The 18,220-nt window shown below is 51.8% G+C and overlaps 1 protein-coding gene across 1 annotated transcript; it reads left to right on the top strand.

Annotated features, from left to right (window-relative positions):
• Positions 1-3,848: 3,848 nt before the first annotated feature.
• On the top strand, positions 3,849-13,240 carry NRN1 (neuritin 1). The gene is made up of 3 exons (XM_017884149.1): positions 3,849-4,547; positions 8,770-8,914; positions 12,031-13,240. Exons 1-3 carry the CDS (start codon positions 4,493-4,495, stop codon positions 12,257-12,259), a joined length of 429 nt encoding a protein of 142 aa, XP_017739638.1. The 5' UTR covers positions 3,849-4,492; the 3' UTR covers positions 12,260-13,240.
• The last annotated feature ends 4,980 nt before the right edge of the window (positions 13,241-18,220 follow it).

The following is an 18,220-nucleotide window of genomic DNA, read 5'->3' as shown; positions in this document are numbered from 1 at the left end:
TTTTTTTTTTTTTTTTTTTTTTTTTTTTTTTTTTTTTTTTTTTTTTTTTTTTGAGACAAAGTCTTGCTATGTTACTCAGGCTGGAGTGCAATGGCATGACCTCAGCTCACTGCAACCTCTGCCTCCGGGGTTCGAGTGATTCTCCTCTCTCAGCCTCCCAAGTAGCTGGGATTATAGGCGCCCACAACCACGCCTGGCTAATTTTTGTATTTTTTGTAGAAATGGGGTTTTGCCATGTTGGCAGGCTGGTCTTGAACTCCTTACTTCAGGTCATCCACCTGCCTCGGGCTCCCAAAGTGCTGGGATTACAGGCATGAGCCACCGCGCCCAGCCAGCAAAGCCTTGAAGTTTCAACTAACTGAACCCCGGAGGCAGAGGTTGCAGTGAGCTGCGGTCACGCCATTGCACTCCAGCCTGAGTAACAGAGCAAGACTTTGTCTCAAAAAAAAAAAAAAAAATTAAAAAATGGAACTTGATTTTAATGCAGAAATTTGAATTCCAGGAGCAAATGCTATATTTGAAATGTAGAAGTGTGAGTAATTTTCATCTTAATTTTGTAAAGAGTCTCAAGACCAGAGAGTGAAAAAAATCACCTTACCAAGTCACAGATGCAAGGGTAGACCCAGGCCTCCTGAAGTAGATTTTTATTGGGACCTCTACCAATGTATATACCTCCACAAAAATCTCCTTCCTCTCATCATCTATCTGATTGTTTAAATACGGTATAGTTTTTATCATTTTAATGAAAAGAGTTATGTACATATAAATTCACATTTTGATTAAAGTTTTAGCTGAAGATATTTAAATGGCTGACTAAATTTATGAGAGAGATGTATTGCTAGACCAATCTGTTCTAATAGAGCAGCAGATTTTTTTCTGACCCAGAATACAAAGATGGAGTTTCCCAGTGGCCTCGACAACTGCTCTTGCAAATAATTTCAAAGGGCTGTTTGTGGAGATGGCAGCTTCTGGAAAGCCAACCTGTGATGGATTCATACAAGGAGTTGGGGAATCAACTAGCATACTGCTCATCCAGACTGGGGCTGTAGTGGCATGAACTGAGAAAGGAAGTTGGTGCCCACCAGGCTTAAAATTAGACAGAGTCTCTTTCTGGCCGTTGTAGGGATGAGGAGTTTTGCAGATTTATTGTCTTAATTATGCAGACTTACTTTGGGGGGTTACTTTGGCTCAATTCAACATGCAGACCCAAACAGCACCTGTGACTTTTTCCCTCTCCTGAACTGTATTTGTTTCTTGAAACAAAACTGCTTATCAAAAGGAAATACGTTCTTTGCAAGAAGGTGGCTTATAACAAGCACTCTAGCACGGATTTTATTCTTTGGATTGTGAATTTCCACTCCTAATCCCATTCACAGAATTCTAGAAAATCCTTAGTTCACAAAATTTCAAAGGTGAAAACAGCCTTGGAAAATACTTCATAGTCCACTCTCCTTCATTTTCCAAAGTGTGGAGGTCAGCCTGTGAGCTGGGTTTCCCTGCCCCTGTTCACTGCTCTTCCCACTGCACCTTCAACCTCAAATATGATGGGAGATGAGCTTTTCACATTGATAAAGGAGGGAACGTTCTCCAAAGCCACCTCCAACCATGGATGCTACCGTTCCCAGACAGCATGCGTTGACAACCATGAACTGCAATATCCTTTAATTAAAGAACTACGAAGAATCAACCCTGCATGGAGCCTTACTGCAGAACGACCTGTAATTTAAAAGACAAGAAATTTTTAGAAAGAAAATATCATGTGCATCTATCTACCCAGAAAATCATTTGTGTAGAGTACTAACTCTGTTCGCCTCTCTCTTCTTCACTTTAAAAAAGACTCACGCCCTTGAGGGGAGGTTGGGACGCCTGGGGAGGAAACCGAAGAGAGGAAAAGTCAGCGGGGTTCCCTCCCGGGGTAGGGCGGTGCGGCGCAGCCAAATCCCAAGGGCAAGACCTGGACCGGCCCGGGGCGCGGCGCTGGCGGCAGGGCGCACGCGCGAGGGTTGACCTGCTTCTTTGAGGCCCTCAGCCCTGCGTACTCCACATCCCCAGCGCCCCACGCTCAGAGTTATAGGGGAGAGGTTGGAGAGGATCCCAGAAAATGATGTTGAGAAGATCCCAGGTGGATAAGCAGGAGGAAGGCAAGGACATTGAGGGCAAAAAACCTTAAGCCATCCCCAAGCCTGGGCTCTGCACGAGTCTGAGCGAGATGGGGGACCCTCAGCTGGTGGCCAGGTCCCCGAAAGCTGGGCCGGCCCCACGCGGAACCCCGAGGGGGCGGGGCGGAGCCGTGGGCAGGGCCGCGTGGCAACCCCCTGAGGCTCCGCCCCTCGGAAAGCCTCCTGCCCTGCCATTGGAAGACGTCGGGGCGGGTCCGAGAAACGCCCCCCTCTCGCCACCAGCCCCCGCCCCGCCCCCTGTCCGCCCACGTTTTCGGTTCTTCCCGGAGCCTCCGAGCTCGGGGAAAGGAAACACCCGGGGCCGCCACTGTGCCCCTGAACGCCGGAAGGCGAGCCCCCAACCGCCCCCCCCACCAGGCGGGTGACATAACCAGGGCGGGGCGACGTGGCTCCGCCTCCAGGGCCAGGGCGGCTGCCTGGGAGTCTGCGGCTCCCGCGGGACGTGGGTAAGAGGCCGCACATTGCAGACACCTCACGTCGCCAAGTGCTGCAATAGGACCCCCGCGGCTCCCTCTCAGCTCCTTACCCTCCACAGCCTGTCCTACCCCCGTTATTTTGCACCTTTCTCCCCCTTTCTCTGTCTATGCATCTCCAAATGTCTGAGTATGGGGACGGCAAATTTGGCCCTGGAGGGCACGCTGCCTGGAGAAGCAAATTCAATGCTTCTCCTTAATCCGTTTGCATTTCCACAGTTTGACAGCTTGACGTCCTCTAGTGTAGTTTGGCAAAATTTTGGGGGTCGTTTTCATTTTTTTCTCTCCACAGGCTTAAAGATTAAAGTTGGCCAATGCCTTCTTTAGCATTTTATTAAAGACCCTACGATTTAGACTTCTGTTTTTCTGTTTGGTGCAGAAGAAGGGAAGAAAACCAGAGCTTGAAGTCGTTTAGAAAGGAAATGGCCCTGTTAACTTTTCGATTTTGACTCAAGCTGTCGTCAATAGCACCTTGCACCGAGCACAAACCCAGCTGCAGAAGTATTTTGTTGCAGGGTAGGCAACACCCACACAGGGTCTGTGCCGAGCATCAAAAGACAGTGCAGGTGTGTGTGGGTCCGGGTGTGCGTGTGCGTACGTGATATACGTGTGTGCGTGTGGGTACGTGTGTGTAGCCCAACAAATAACCCCAAGAGGCGCATCAAGATTAGAAAGAAGTCCGCACACTAGTGCTTGCCTTGGAAATTTCCTAAAGCGCTGAGAGTTGATTGGTAAATCACTAGTATCCGAAAATTGTCGTATCAGAGACTCCTTCCCCGGTGCCCTACTCGCCCCCTAAAACAGGTGTCGCTGTGTCCCTTGAAGAGGCCTGTGGCCCGCTGGGGCGTCAGAGGTGGTAAAATTCACAGAGGACTTTCGGTGTATATTTCTGGGGCCCCACGTGTGCAAACCAAACCCCCGGGGCCTGGGCGTGTGCGCGCGCTCGCATGCCTTGTGTGCGGGCGGGCATGGGGGCGCTCGGCGCGGCTGGCGGGTGTGCGCGCGCGCGTGTGTGAGTGTGTGTGTGTGCTCGTGCGGGGGGCCGGGCTGCGTGCTCACGCGCTGCAGGCTGCGCCCAGAGCTCAGCTGCTGGGTTGGAGAAAAAGAGGGTAGGCAAGCGCAGGGGGCGGGCGGCCGAGGAGGGCTTTCGAATTAATCGAGCTAGCTTAGCTGTTTTTCCCTCTCCCGCTCCTTTAAACCCCCCTGCGTCGTAGAGAGAGGGCTGAATTCTCTGTGTGCTGATGGAGGAGGGGGAGCAGGTTGAAACAATCGAGTGGGCGCGCCAGGACTCCCCAGCTCCTGGCGGGGAAGGGAGGGGGAGCCCCTGTTCTGCACAGGGAGGGGGCGGGGTTGGGGGGCCCCCGGAACGAGGAAGAGGCAGGGGTGACCGTTAGAACAGGAAAGTGGTCACCCCCGGGGGGCAAAATTTCATTCAGATCGCACATTAATTGGAGATATCTGATTAATTCCAGCTTCTGATGACTATAAATGGCGATTCTCTACCAAGGTGTCTATATTAAAAAAAAAAAAAAAATCATTCCGTGTCATCCCCCACGTCAGGCCTGCTCGTGGGCGTGAGGCTGTACTTCCTCCGCCCCCTCCTAATGGAGTGAACCATTCCCAGCTCTCCCCCCCCCTCCCAAGCCTCTCTCTCTCTCTCTCTCTCTTTCTGTCTCTTCCTCGCTCCCTCTTTTTCTCTCCTCCCTCTGCCTTCCCCGTGCATAAAGTCTCTGTCGCTCCCGGAACTTGTTGGCAATGCCTATTTTTCGGCTTTCCCCCGCGTTCTCTAAACTAACTATTTAAAGGTCTGCGGTCGCAAATGGTTTGACTAAACGTAGGATGGGACTTAAGTTGAACGGCAGATATATTTCACTGATCCTCGCGGTGCAAATAGGTAAGTGGCCGCTCAGCCCGGCTGGAGGTTGGAGGCGGGAGGCAGCCTGCCCCGGCCCGAAGCGCGGAGGGGGACTGGCGGGCCCGCGGCTGCCCCAGGGTGCGAAGAAGCCGGCAAACCCCCGAGGGTGGGGGCATCAGTTCCTGGGGACTAGCGCGTCCCAGATCGGTTTTTCCTAAAGCTATAGATTCCAAATGTTCGCCAGGAAATATGTACGGCCGGACGTTTTCTGGACAAGGTTTTTTTTCCCCCTTTTTCCAAAGCACACATCCATTTTTGTTTCCCTTTCTGGGTTTAGACCAGGTTTGGTGCGCTCTGGGGCAATGTACTGGCTCCTGCGATACTGCAAGGTATTATTTTGAAGAGTCTAAAGGTGAATGCAGGAACAAAATGGCTAGGCAGCCAGGACTGGAAAGTTTATGTGCAGAAAGCAAAGATATTCCAGGGCTCAGACTGCTGCATTTAGAACTTTGTCATTCTCCCGCCCCTCCTCCCCTCTATATCCTAGCTGCAGTGTTTGCACCGGCACCGCAGACCCTGCTGGTGGGCAAACCGAGAGTGATAGGGAACTCCAGACCATATGTTTTAATATGCTTACCATTGAAGAGGATGAATTCAGCCAAATTTATGTAGATATACTTTTCTAGGCGCATTTGTCTGCTACTTTACACATTGGTGTCTGTATTATATATATAGGAAAGGGTTAAGAAGTATTTGGAATATGTCATGTCGGGTGTTTGTTATTTTTGTTTGTTTGGGGTTGGTTGTGGAAGGATTTATTCACTCCCCATTTTATGTTAAGGAATGATGAGTCGTAGTTATGCTGTCAAGGGTCTTTTTTAAAGTTCACATTTTTACCATCCAGAATGAAGAAAAGATATACAAGAGGGCACTAGAAAACCCCCTTCTCTGACATGAGGTTAGAACATTAATTAACGTGGCCTAAAAGTGAAAGTGAAGTAGGTTATTAATAGAATGGACAACGGGGGAAAAAAAGAAACTCCTGAAACGGAATTGTTGCCTCCTATCAGTTCAGGCTGTGGCATTCTTTGCAGACAAATCCTTGCAGTATTGGGGGGAGGGGTGCTTTAGGTAATTGGTTTGGGACAAGAAAGGAGAATGCATAACGTGTTTTTTCCATAAGAAATGTGCAGGAAAACAAGGTTTGGAGTTCTCTAGACATTGAAATGGATTCTTTACAGTGGGCTTTTATGCAACTGACATGATTTTGAGTATCTGATCTTCTTTTGCAGAAACATTATAAGGATTTTAGAGTGTGTGAATGCAGGATATTGGTGTTTTCCTTTAATTCTAAAAAGCGACAATGCTTTCAATCTGGTTGTTTTGAGTCTTTGACATTAGTGAAAATTGCTGCTATAAATAATATTTCTAATGGCAGCAAATTTCTTAAATGTTGGAAATAAGTGAATGTGGCATTTTGCAATAAACCTTTGAATCTTTAGAGAGCAGGAGACAGGGTTGTTTTTGAGACAGAAATTTTAATCGGACTAGATTTGGGACTCTGTTTTCCCGGTAGGAAATAACCTTACTTTGAGACCTTTGGAGGGAAAAAAAAAAAAAAAAAAAAAAAAGACGGTGGTCGTGCCTGAGGGACGCGTTTTGAACACATTAACCTCGGTCTAAAAATGACTATTTGTTGGCTGCGGAATTGAAATTGAGCGTATTTGTTCCCGAATGTCTGCCCTTTCCTGCACCAGAACCTCGGTCTTTATTAATTCATGGCTGGGAGCTGTCCCAAATCATTGACATTTGGCAAGAAAAGTGGGGATTGGGGGGGCGGGGAGGTAGAAGAGTGTGGTGAACACGAAAGAAGACTCAGCAGGAGGAAATTCGGAATGAATGAGATGTCGAACGAATGAATGAACGGATGGAAACCGCACAAGAAAGGGACGGCAGAGAGGACAGGGAAGGAGCCAGGGTCACCCGCCAGAGCCTCACCTAAGCGGGGTTCAGGAAGGACAGCGAGGACAGCGAGGCACACACCGGCTGCGACCTGCTGGGACGCGTGCGCCTGCAAAACCCGTCCCGCGCACAGCCTCCCGGCCTCCCAGAGAAGGCTAGAGTCCAAGGAGTCACAGTTTTAAAAGACAGAAATGTTCACGACTTCTTATTTTACACACGCACACACTCACACATGCGCGGTGTGCAGGGTCTTCTCCAGCAGCTCCTGGGAAGATAACGTGACAAGAGAGCTCCCGCCCCCGGCGAGCCCCAATTCCCCTTAAAAAATGTCAGTGCATTTTAGGGGCTTCTTTCGCCATTGAGTTTTGGGGGTGTAGGCAAGGGGTGAGGAGAGACGTGGACGGGGTGACTGGACTTTATTTTATTTCGTTTCTTCGCTTCAAAGCTGTATTTGTGACATGCGTTATAGAGGAAGATGTGTGGAGTGTATTTCCACTTTGAACGAGTTCTATTAGAACAAAGGTTCGTTTATTCTTAAGATTTTATGTCAGTGTTCGATTTGTTAGTATTGTAGTCGCAAGGGTACTTAATTTTCGCTGTAGGTGAACCCGGAGGTTTAAGAAGGTTTACGTATCTGCCCCAGGGGAGGTCGAAGTTAACCTTGATCCCTTCCCCGGCGCTTCCCGTTCCGGATTAAAAAGCGCAAGGCCCGCCTCGCTCTTCCTGCAGCTATTTGCAAATGGTACGCTCTCGGAAGCTGCTGCGGGTTCGGTCACCTTCTTCTTCGGCGTTTGGCCCGGCGCTCGGGGACAGGGGCCCGCGTGGGGGACCGGGAGAGTGAGGTATCTGGTCCTCCCGGGACACATTCACACACAAACGCAGCCGCCAGAACGCTGCTGAGGACCAGGCCGGAGCCCAGGGTCGTGGGCGCCAGTGCGGATTTCGATTCTGAGATTCACCCTTTCTTCCCCGCCCTAAAGCTGTGTTTCCCCGGCGCCCTCCCCGCGCCCGGGCTGCTTTGGGCCGCTAGGCACTCAGCCTCCAGCCGGGTTCGTCGGCCTCGGTGGAAAGAGATGGCCACAGCCGCGCGACCGCAGCCTAGTGCCTGTCTCTCCAGTCCCGCGCCTCGGGGTTTGGCCACCCAGAGGCCAGGGGCTTGGAGCTTGGACCTTCGCACGGCCTGTGTTTCCTCCTCCTCCTCCTCCTCCCTCCGCTCAGCTTTTATCCCGGCGAGCTCTCTGCAGGGAGTCCTGAGCTGGGTCCAGGAGCTCCGGGCCGCGGCGAGCTCACTTTCAGCAGCCTGGCTGGGACCCGGAGAAGAACAGCCTCTCCCCGCTGCTGTCCGGAGTGGAGGCTGGCTTTTTGGCGGGCGGGTGGATTGTTAAGGGTGTCTGGGGAGCTGAGCGACTGACAGAGGAGGAGGAGAGAAGGAGGCCCGAGGTTCGTGGATCTGGCCTTTGCGGAGGTGACCCGGGCAGACTCATCCGTGACCCCGCCCGGCCTCTGGCCTTGTCCGCTCCAGACCACTCATCACCCGCGCCAGGTCTCAGGACGCCTAGGTTGCCCTCTTTCCAGTGGGGCGGGAAAGGGTGCATCCGAGGGTCTTACTCGGAATACAGAGTCCACGGTAGGCAATCGGTTTTATAATGAAACAATCCATTTCGGTGACTGCTGGTGGCTTCCAGGAACTATATTCGTTCATTCATTCAGCAGCGTTTGCTGAGCGCCCACCAAGGACAGAGCTCCAAGCCTGAGGCTTATTCGCGTGATGTGGCGTTGGGTTCAGCTGCGTGACCCCACGCCCTGCCGTCTCCCCACCCCGTTCTCGCCCCCGCACGCTGCAGCCGAGACCCCTTCTGACACCTCAAAATGGAAGATCGCATTGTGAGAGCTGTGACAGGGCTTGCTGGGGAAGTGTTGGGAGACGAAGGAGGCAGTGAGGAGAAAGAGAAATAAAAGAGATGAGGGAGGTGAGAAGAGGGGGCGATGGAAACAGAAAAAGATATGGAGCGAGATGCGGGAGGGAGCTGGATGAAAGGAATGGACTCACCTACCTCCCACCCACCCACACCTGCTCACACACTGACGATCTGCACTAGTCGCAGCGTTAGCCGCAGGTCGGGCATTCCTGGGTCAAGTATTTCATTCACCTTTAACACTGGCGCGCCCCAAGGCTGGGTACTGGGAGAGGCCGCCCGATGCAACGAGGCCGCGCGGAGCCTGGGTCGCACAGGGAAGGGCAGTGGGGCGGCAGGGCGGGGTCGTGGCGCTGCTGACCGGTGTTCCCTCCTCCCTGCAGCGTATCTGGTGCAGGCCGTGAGAGCAGCTGGCAAGTGCGATGCGGTCTTCAAGGGCTTTTCGGACTGTTTGCTCAAGCTGGGCGACAGCATGGCCAACTACCCGCAGGGCCTGGACGACAAGACGAACATCAAGACCGTGTGCACGTAAGTGTCCTTTCTGGCCGCCTGGACTTCGGTTTTGAGGGAGCTATTGAGGTCGGAGAGTGCCGAACCTCCCCGCCTGCGCTCAGCGTTCAGCGCCAGCGCGAATCCGAATCTGCTCACTCTTGCCTTCTGGCTCCAACCCCCAGGCCTAGGACCAGGCCCCCGGGTTAGAACCTGCACTTCCCAAGGGGATCCCACAGCTCGGGGTGGGATATAGAGGAGGATCCTTCAATATAGACCCAGTCCCAGCTCTACGCGGCCTCACAGGCTTGCACAGAGGTGCGCATGCTCAACGTGCTGGGACCCAGGGCAAGGGGCATGAAGAGTTGCTACCAGTTCTTGATGCTGCAAAATCTCTCTGCCTCGTAGCAATCTTTATCATTCTTTTCTCTTGCGTGAACGAGCGAGCCAGGTATTCTCTGAAGAACAGTTAGTTTGGATTTGAGGATTGTTTGGGGGTAATACTATATTTGCCTGAAGGGAGAGTCACTCATCTCATCTGTCCATTTCTCCTGACATAACGCCCCTGTAATACACATCAAGGAAATGCCAGCACAGGCAAGGAGACACGGGTCTCCCTTCCTGTTTCTAGCAGACAGGCTGAAACACTGTCTTATCGTGTGCCAGTGACTTTACCCAAAAAGAGTAAGTCCAGGTGGTAGTCCAGTGATAGCTGCTGTTGAGTTTACAGCAGATTCCGAGGTTTGGAATAGCCACTCTCCTTGTTTCCCTTGCCCCCTTGCACATCTGCACGGTGTCCCCAGACCTGGACAGCTTCAAAGGTAAAGAGAGATGGGTAGGAGTTCATAGCCAGGCCCAATGGTGTTTTCTCAGAGCTTGGCTGGAAAGCACTGCTCCCACTAGCAATAAGGTAACCAGCAGAGCACTACTGCAGTGGACCTGCAGCAATTTAGCTGCTGCAGACCTTAGAAAACACCCCCATTCTCTGCAACACACACTGTTTTATTTTGCAAAAAACAGCTGTGTTCCCCCACCACCACAATAACGCTTCCAATATAGCCAAGGCAGGTTGTGCCCCTTATTCCCTGAGGTTAGAGTGACCATTTACTATGGCATCATTTGTATACTGTGAAGGCTCTCCTGTCTCCCCAACTGGGGCAAAGGGGACTGGTGGAAGGAGGGATGTTTGTTTAGGTTCTGATAACTTAAATGGGTGTCAATTTTGCTACTCTATTTCCTAAATGCCCCAGTGCCTACTAGGAGCCACAGCGGCTAAGTGGCTAGTGCTTTCCTATCATGAAAGGAACAAAGGCATTTAATTCGAAAAGTCTCGTGATGGATAAGAATGTATCTATAAGGATAAGAAAAGGTTGCATATAGAGCAGCTCCTGAATCCTCTGTCATTTGTTGGAACTTATTTATTCCAGGCTATTTTAATTTTAAGCAGAACTTTTGTCTTGGAAAACAGGAAAGTGAGAACTCCTCCCTGAGGTCACAGGCCAAGGCTAGGTCCCGGCCCTACTCAGTTGGGGGAGCTGGTTGCTCAACACGGAGCTGAAGCCCACCTCTGCCCAGTCCCAGGGACCTTCTCTACCAGGTCCCTCAGGACTCTGCCCCCATCTGGGCATGCATAAAGAAAAGAGCAATTTAGGCATCCTTTAGCAGAGGTGATTCCACAGACTCTCTGCAGGAAAGCTGTCCTCCCTGGGCCTCCTCATATCCAAATATTGCTGTTTATTACAAGTTGAGGAACCTGGAAGCCCCGTGTCCCTCCAGTACTCATATATTAACACAGTACCTGCCTTCAATGTGCTTACAGTCCAGGCCAGCCAGCAGAAGGGAAAGAGAGGAGAAAATACAACCAAACTGTGTGTAGGGCAGGCACCGGTAACCTGGTGCTCAAGGCTCGGGGGAGGTGGGGACCAGCCCGGAGTTACAGAGAGGCACAGATCGACCCAGCTCTGAAAGGAGACAGCGCCCCAGGAATCGATCACGGGTTGGGATTATATTTAGTCTCAGGATCTATTTTGGGTTTTCAGAAGAAAGGGGGACAATCAAAAGGGACAGGTTGGATGAAGGTTGTGGGGGCGGGTCTAGGAGCTGAGCCTGGGAGGAGGAAGTGGTTGAGTTAGGCGCCGGTCTCCGGGAACTGACCGCCAGAGGAGGACAGAATGTGGGGGGGTCCTCGAGGGTTGGCAGCGGTGGGCACCACGCCCTCCCCGCAGTTCCGGCCTTGGGAGCTGGCGCTACACCCTGAAAACTGTGGGGAGGAAGCCCCATGAGGCCCAAGCCCACGGAAAAGACTGGGGAGGGAGAAAGAGGAGTGACCCAACGCGCAGGCCTGGGGCACTGGGATTTGCAAGAGCGGATGAAGGCTACGAAGCCGGCCCCAGGTGCTTGGCCACTAACACTCACCGACCCGGGGGAGAAGAGAGGAAGGCAGGAGTCTCCAGGCCGAATCTGAGCCGGGGACTGTGGAGAGCAAGGAGGATGGAGGCAGGCTGAGGGGAGGAGGAAGAGGAAGTGGGGAACAGAAGAGAGGAAAGCAGACGGAATGGAAAAAGAAAGAAAGGGAAAATAAGGAGAATGGAAAACAAAAGGAAGAAGTAGTGGGTGGAGGGAAAGAATGAGGGCGAAGGCGAGAGTACCGCGGCGTGGAGGAGGGAGACAGAAGGGGCTGGGGGAGGAGAATGTAAGAAGCCCCGAGGGGAGGGCCGTGCTCAGAGCTAGTAACCCGTCTTGCAAGCTAAGAGGCATTAATGGGCGGCAGCTTGCGAGGCTTAGCACTGTTTTCCTAGCTTTCCCCGAGGAGGGCGAGCAATCTGTTTGCGGAGGCCGAGGTGCCAGCGCGCCGCAGCGGGTGCACGACCCGGCTCCCGGCTGCCGAGTCCTCTCCTGGCATCTGGAAGGGAAAACCAAGCAGGAGGGGGCGTCCCCCCACCCCCGCTTTAGACAGCCGCTTCTGGCGTAGGCGGAGGTCCCACGAGTCCCGACCTTGCGCAGCCCAGGCGCCAGGGCGGTGAAGAGAAGGTAGGGAGGGGACACCCTGGGAAGTTTGCGGGGCTGCGAGCGGGGAGGCGCAGGGGTGCAGGCCCGGGGTCCTCCCAGCGCCCCAAGTGAACCTGCTTCTTCTGTTTTATTCTGTTCCTCACCAGATACTGGGAGGATTTCCACAGCTGCACGGTCACAGCCCTTACGGATTGCCAGGAAGGGGCGAAAGATATGTGGGATAAACTGAGAAAAGAATCCAAAAACCTCAACATCCAAGGCAGCTTATTCGAACTCTGCGGCAGCGGCAACGGGGCGGCGGGGTCTCTGCTCCCGGCGTTCCCCGTGCTCCTGGTGTCTCTCTCGGCAGCTTTAGCGACCTGGCTTTCCTTCTGAGCGTGGGGCCAGCTCCCCCCACGCGCCCACCCACACTCACTCCATGCTCCCGGAAATCGACAGGAAGATCCATTCGTTCTTTGGGGACGTTGTGATTCTCTGTGATGCTGAAAACACTCATATAGGATTGTGGGAAATCCCGATTCTCTTTTTTATTTCGTTTGATTTCTTGTGTTTTATTTGCCAAATGTTACCAATCAGTGAGCAAGCAAGCACAGCCAAAATCGGACCTCAGCTTTAGTCCGTCTTCACACACAAATAAGAAAACGGCAAACCCACCCCATTTTTAAATTTTATTATTATTAATTTTTTTTGTTTGTTTGGCAAAAGAATCTCAGGAACGGCCCTGGGCCACCTACTATATTAATCATGCTAGTAACATGAAAAATGATGGGCTCCTCCTAATAGGAAGGCGAGGAGAGGAGAAGGCCAGGGGAATGAATTCAAGAGAGATGTCCACGGACGAAGCATACGGTGAATAATTCACGCTCACGTCGTTCTTCCACAGTATCTTGTTTTGATCATTTCCACTGCACATTTCTCCTCAAGAAAAGCGAAAGGACGGACTGTTGGCTTTGTGTTTGGAGGATAGGAGGGAGAGAGGGAAGGGGCTGAGGAAATCTCTGGGGTAAGAGTAAAGGCTTCCAGAAGACATGCTGCTATGGTCACTGAGGGGTTAGCTTTATCTGCTGTTGTTGATGCATCCGTCCAAGTTCACTGCCTTTAATTTTCCCTCCTCCCTCTTGTTTTAGCTGTTACACACACAGTAATACCTGAATATCCAACGGTATAGATCACAAGGGGGGGATGTTAAATGTTAATCTAAAATATAGCTAAAAAAAAGATTTTGACATAAAAGAGCCTTGATTTTAAAAAAAAAAAGAGAGATGTAATTTAAAAAGTTTATTATAAATTAAATTCAGCAAAAAAAGATTTGCTACAAAGTATAGAGAAGTATAAAATAAAAGTTATTGTTTGAAATGGGGGTGTCGTTTATTTCGTACCCCAACCTGCTTTCTTGGCCCAGTTCTCAGGGTACCTGAAGGGACACAGGATGCCAGTGACAAGCTCACCTCTTCAGGAAGCCGCTGGAAACCTGCCACCTTCAACCAGACCCTCCTCACTTAAGCCACTTGGCCACTTCCCCAAAACCCTGCTTCCTTAAAAAAGAGAAAATGAAAGTTGTTTTTAAATTAATTACAAAGCAGAGATTCATTCTATTTGAAGTTTACAAGAATTGGGCTTGAAGTTTACAGGAATTGGGCTTGCTCGCACAGGCAGACAATGCCAGTGGCCGGCCGGCTGCCCCCGCCTCAGGCGGGTCGGAGCCCTAACCACCATCCTTGCAGGCCTGGCCCTAACCACGATTCGCCTCTTCCTCTGCGGTGGCCAGAGGCAGCTTGCGAAGGAACCGCCATTAAGGGCTCCAGCAGAGGGGCCGAGAGGCTGTGTTCCCTGGCAGGGATCAGGTGAATCCTTTCATAATTAATAAGATAGCTCAGCTGAAATGGCGAGGAGACGGGCCCTATTGATCTGGCAGTAGGGCTGCTTCCACCTCTCCTATTTATAGGCCCCGCATGGCCTTACGGGGAAGTAAACATTCCGGAGTAAACAGGGGCAGAGGCGACCCGGGTCCGGGGGCTGTAGGCCTGGAGTAGGCGGGGGGAGAAAGAACTGCATGTAGGTCTCTGGGTTCAGAGAAATCGAAATCGAAATCTGATTTCTTGGAGAAGGTGGCTGTGGGAGGAAGCTGCGGGGGCCCCGGGGGTGGGAGGAAGGGAGGAGACTAGACGGAGACCGAGGGGGCTGCAGCAGGTTCCCGCACGGAGAAGCCCGCCGTCCGCTGCGGGGAGGGTGCGCCCGGGCTCTGAAATGCAATGTGTAAACAATCGCTAGTGTAACAGTTCATAAATCAAACCCAGTGGGTCGCAGCCCAATCTGCATTCCCCCCACCAAATGAATTCCAGCAACACATGCGTCCCTGCGCCCGGAGCGCTGGAAGCTGCAACGATTCTTAATGGCAGCATATATTACGGCCGCGCGCTCACGCACGCGCCGCTCGGGGCCTCTCTGGGGAATCGTTTCGCCCGCTCTCTCCCACTCAGTCCCCTCCTCGGTCGATCCCGGGTTCTCAGTCAAAACCAAAGCAGAACCGCGCTACCTGCGCGGGGTGGTCACCCACCAGCAAACGCTCGGGGTTTTGGAAAATAATTGCATTTTGTTGGTTTCCTTTCAATGGTTATTTTCGGTCTTCGTATAAATAGGATGATTCTAACTTGAGTTCAACCCCTGGAATTCAAATTAGAATGTCTGTGCTTATCTTAAATACGAATCTATGTACTGAGGGGGAGGAGAACCAGGATAAAGAGGGAGGGTCTTCTCCATTTTTGCCATCATAGCACGCCGCTTCCTATCGCTTTCTTTTCCTCTGCATATTGGGGGCGAACAAGTGCTCACAATCAAGCCCATTGCTTGTCAAAATAAAAGGCAGGCGCCCTTCTGCTCCGACTGTGGGGAGAAGGGAGACCCCCACGACCCGCAGAGGACGCCCCTCCCCTAGCAGCGCGGGCTTCCCACTCCGAAAGCAATCTCCTGGAAGATCTAGGAAGAGGCAGGCTGCGGGCGGGGCAGAAGGGGCGAGGGGGCGGGGACTGGGAGCGCGGGCTCTTTTGCTCTCCTAACAGGGTTCTTCTCTAGGAACCCCTGGCTCCTACTGCGGTTCCGACTGCTTCCCAGGCGGGGCCGCCCTAGAGGAAGGGCGCGCTCTCCCCTCTCTCAGCCCCTCCACGCGCTTCCAAGCCCCCACGCCACGGAGTCCCAGATCGCCCCGGGAATCTCCAAACCTTGTTGTCCTGTCTGGGGCTCCCTTGCCTGTCCCAAACCGAGGACCACGCTCACGTGAGCATGGAGACATCCCTAGGAATGCAGGGCCGCTAGTCCTGGAAAAGCAGGCTTCTGCAACTGGAGCGTTAGAGAACGTTTCTTCTTGTGGTGATTGTTTAGATTATTATCGCGCCGTCTTCGACTATAATTTGCTGTTTAATCATGATGACATCTCCGTATGTTCGTTGGTGTTATCTGTTTTAAGCAGCAAAGCGGCCAGCCCTGCTGGCAGTTCAGGGAGATGACATTAACCAGGGCAAGCATGCCCCATTGATGAGGTGGTGGGAGTATTGGGAGTGGGACGGAGTGGGCTTGATGCGCAGAGGACATCGCCATACCTATCTCCTCCCCACGTCGGAGCAGCCTCTCAGTATCTTCCCACCGTCCGTGGCTCTTCAAGTGGCCCACTCAGGCTGGCTTCGGGCCTTTGAGGAGCTGTTGGGATTAGAGAAGGACCTCCTTCATCACATCCCCTGTCCGAGTAGGTTCAAGACAACGCAGTTCACTTGAGTGCAGTGTCTTACGATCCTTATTGTGAACATGCAGGCCAGCTCCAGAGCCCGGCCTGGGCCCAAGGAACTACAGGGCCCCTGGGAAAGGAAATCGGAGGGAGGCAGGAAACTGGCAAGAGAAAAAGGACTCGAGCCTGGAAAATGGGGGACACAGGGAGAAAGGAGGGGGAAAAAGATCTGGAAGTAGAGTTAGAAGGGAAGAGAGGTGGGTGATCACCTGAAACACAGAAGGAGATGATGGAGAAACTTGGAGACAGAGATGGAGCTCTGGGCCAGAGCTAAGGAACAAAGATGACCTCGGTACTTATTTTCATTCAGGACCCCCAGAGAAGCAAATGAGCACAAGAATCTCGACACAGGTTCTCCTTCAGCGGATCCAGAGATCTTTCCACTGTAATCAGAACCCCAGAGGGCCAGGGCCGCAGGGGCCTGGAGTCTCGGTGCTGGACGGACCGAGGCAGGAGCGCCAGCCCCCAGCCCTTTCCCGAAACCCACCCCAGGAAATCCGATGAGTCAGGCAAAGATGGAACCAGAGATTTCCCCCTTGCCGAATTCTCCCTCAAATATCAGGAAGGTATTCAACCATTCTCCCCTCGCCACCCCCACTTTTCTCTACAATACACGAGCTCTAGCTTTGCTCGCTGGCTGTCCATCCTCTGGAGCGGTCTACCGCCCCGACCCGGGGGCACTCGAGGGAAGGACCCCTGGATCCCTGACCACTCAGAACACCTACCAAGGGAAATCAAAGCGTTGGTCTCCTCCCTATCACCGCCCCCCGCCCCCCTCCCAGAGGTGAAAACGAAGTGGTGAGGGGGGAGTTGGTGGGGGAGGGAATGGGAAGGAGCGGCTGAGGATGCCAGTTTCGGGCTCCGGAAGACATCCCACCCCCATCTCCACACCGGGTCCCAAGTCATTGTACCTCCCTAGGCTAGGGAGTCTAGGAACTTTGTAATCCTGTAGCTTGTGGTTCCCCCACCAACCCCTCCACTACCCAAGAGAAGAACAGTGTAGAGAAAGCACCCCCTGCAGGTGCCCTTTTGGAGGTTAACGCCTGGGCAGCCTCCGCCCCCAAACCCGAATGCCGGCGTGAGAAAAGCGAACCCAAACCCTGCCCAGCCCCAGGAGAGGAAGCTCAGCTTGGCCCCACCGAACTCCGGCGATCCTGGCACACGCACAGAGAAGGCGCTTTCTCCCCACTCCACCCCCACCGGGTGAGGGGAGGAGAGTGTAATCTTTCTGTCCAGATTTGAGCTCTGGAAGGACGCAGCCTTTAGTGTGACTTCCAAGAGCCAGGACTTCGGAGCCGGAATGCTTCTGTTCCCACCTGCATGACCATGGGCGGGTTACTGAATCCCGCTCTACCTCAGTTTCCTCCTCTGTAAAATAAGGATAATCACACTTACCTCATAGGATTGTACCTTGTATCAAATGAGACAGTATAGGTAAAGTTCTTTCGGACAACATGCCAGTTACCTCCTGCTAGCTCACCGAATTCTTCAAAATAACCTTGAGAACCTCATTCTTTTAATATTTTGGGAGCAGTTATTCTTTATGGTAAAGCATTCTAAATTCCTCTTACTACAGGCTACTACCCAGTGCTCCATGGTCCTCTCTGGCCTTCTCAAAGGATGCTCTAGATAAGCTCCTTGAGTTCAAATAGCTAGGTCGCTCAGCAATGACTGCCTCCTGACTCTATTCCACCCCACCCTGCTCAGTGTCCAGGCCAGACTCCTGGCTTTTCTTTCTGCAGACCCCCAACTGGAGTGGCCAGGTTCTTCCAGCACAGGATTTCTTCTCTATCTTCCTTCACAACTTCTCTTCCCCGCCCCCGCCCTCACTCCCACCATTTATCTTAAATTCCTCTCCCAACATTGAAAAATGTAAGGAAGTTATTGTAATAATGAAGCAATTCCAGAGTATAGAGAGGGAAGAAAACATCTTCCCTCCACTAATAAATGGTAGCAGGTTGATAAGTGTTCTTCCATGCCTTTCCCCATGCTGCTATACACATATACACACATACATATATGGAGGTTGGCTTTGGGTTTTGCTTTGCTTCATTTTTGCAAAATTGTAATATGTATTTCTCTGCAACCAAATTCCTCAAGAGCAATAGTTAAATATCTCCTTTTAAATGGTTACATAATTCCTTCTATTGATGGATATTTAAGTTTTTCAAGGTTTTTTTTTTTTTTTTTTTTTTTTTTTTTTTTTTTTTTTTTTTTTTTTTTTTTTTTTGGTACTGTGTAAGTATTGTGTTCATAAATATTCCTATTCAGACAACATGTACCAGCATTTTAATTTCTTCAATACAATAGGTTTGGTCAAAGTTGGATTGCTGGGCAGAAAGGTATGCATGTGTGCTTTTAATTTGAAAAGATGTTTGTTTATTTTTCCAAAGGATGTGGAGTTTCCCTGCATCCTTATCAACACTGTATGCTAACACTTTTTTGCCTTTTTTGTCAATCCAGTAAGTAGCCTTGCTGCTCTGGAAGGTCAGGCTGTCCTGCCATCTGCATTAGGTTCCTTGGGTCCCTCTCAGGCCCTGATCACCACCAGAGTGTCC

Source organism: Rhinopithecus bieti, unplaced genomic scaffold, assembly GCF_001698545.2.
Source record: "Rhinopithecus bieti isolate Rb0 unplaced genomic scaffold, ASM169854v2 scaffold_14232, whole genome shotgun sequence".
Taxonomy (NCBI): Eukaryota; Metazoa; Chordata; class Mammalia; order Primates; family Cercopithecidae; genus Rhinopithecus; species Rhinopithecus bieti.
The sequence above is the reverse complement of the archived record's forward strand: the minus strand, read 5'-3'. Positions and strand labels throughout refer to the sequence as shown.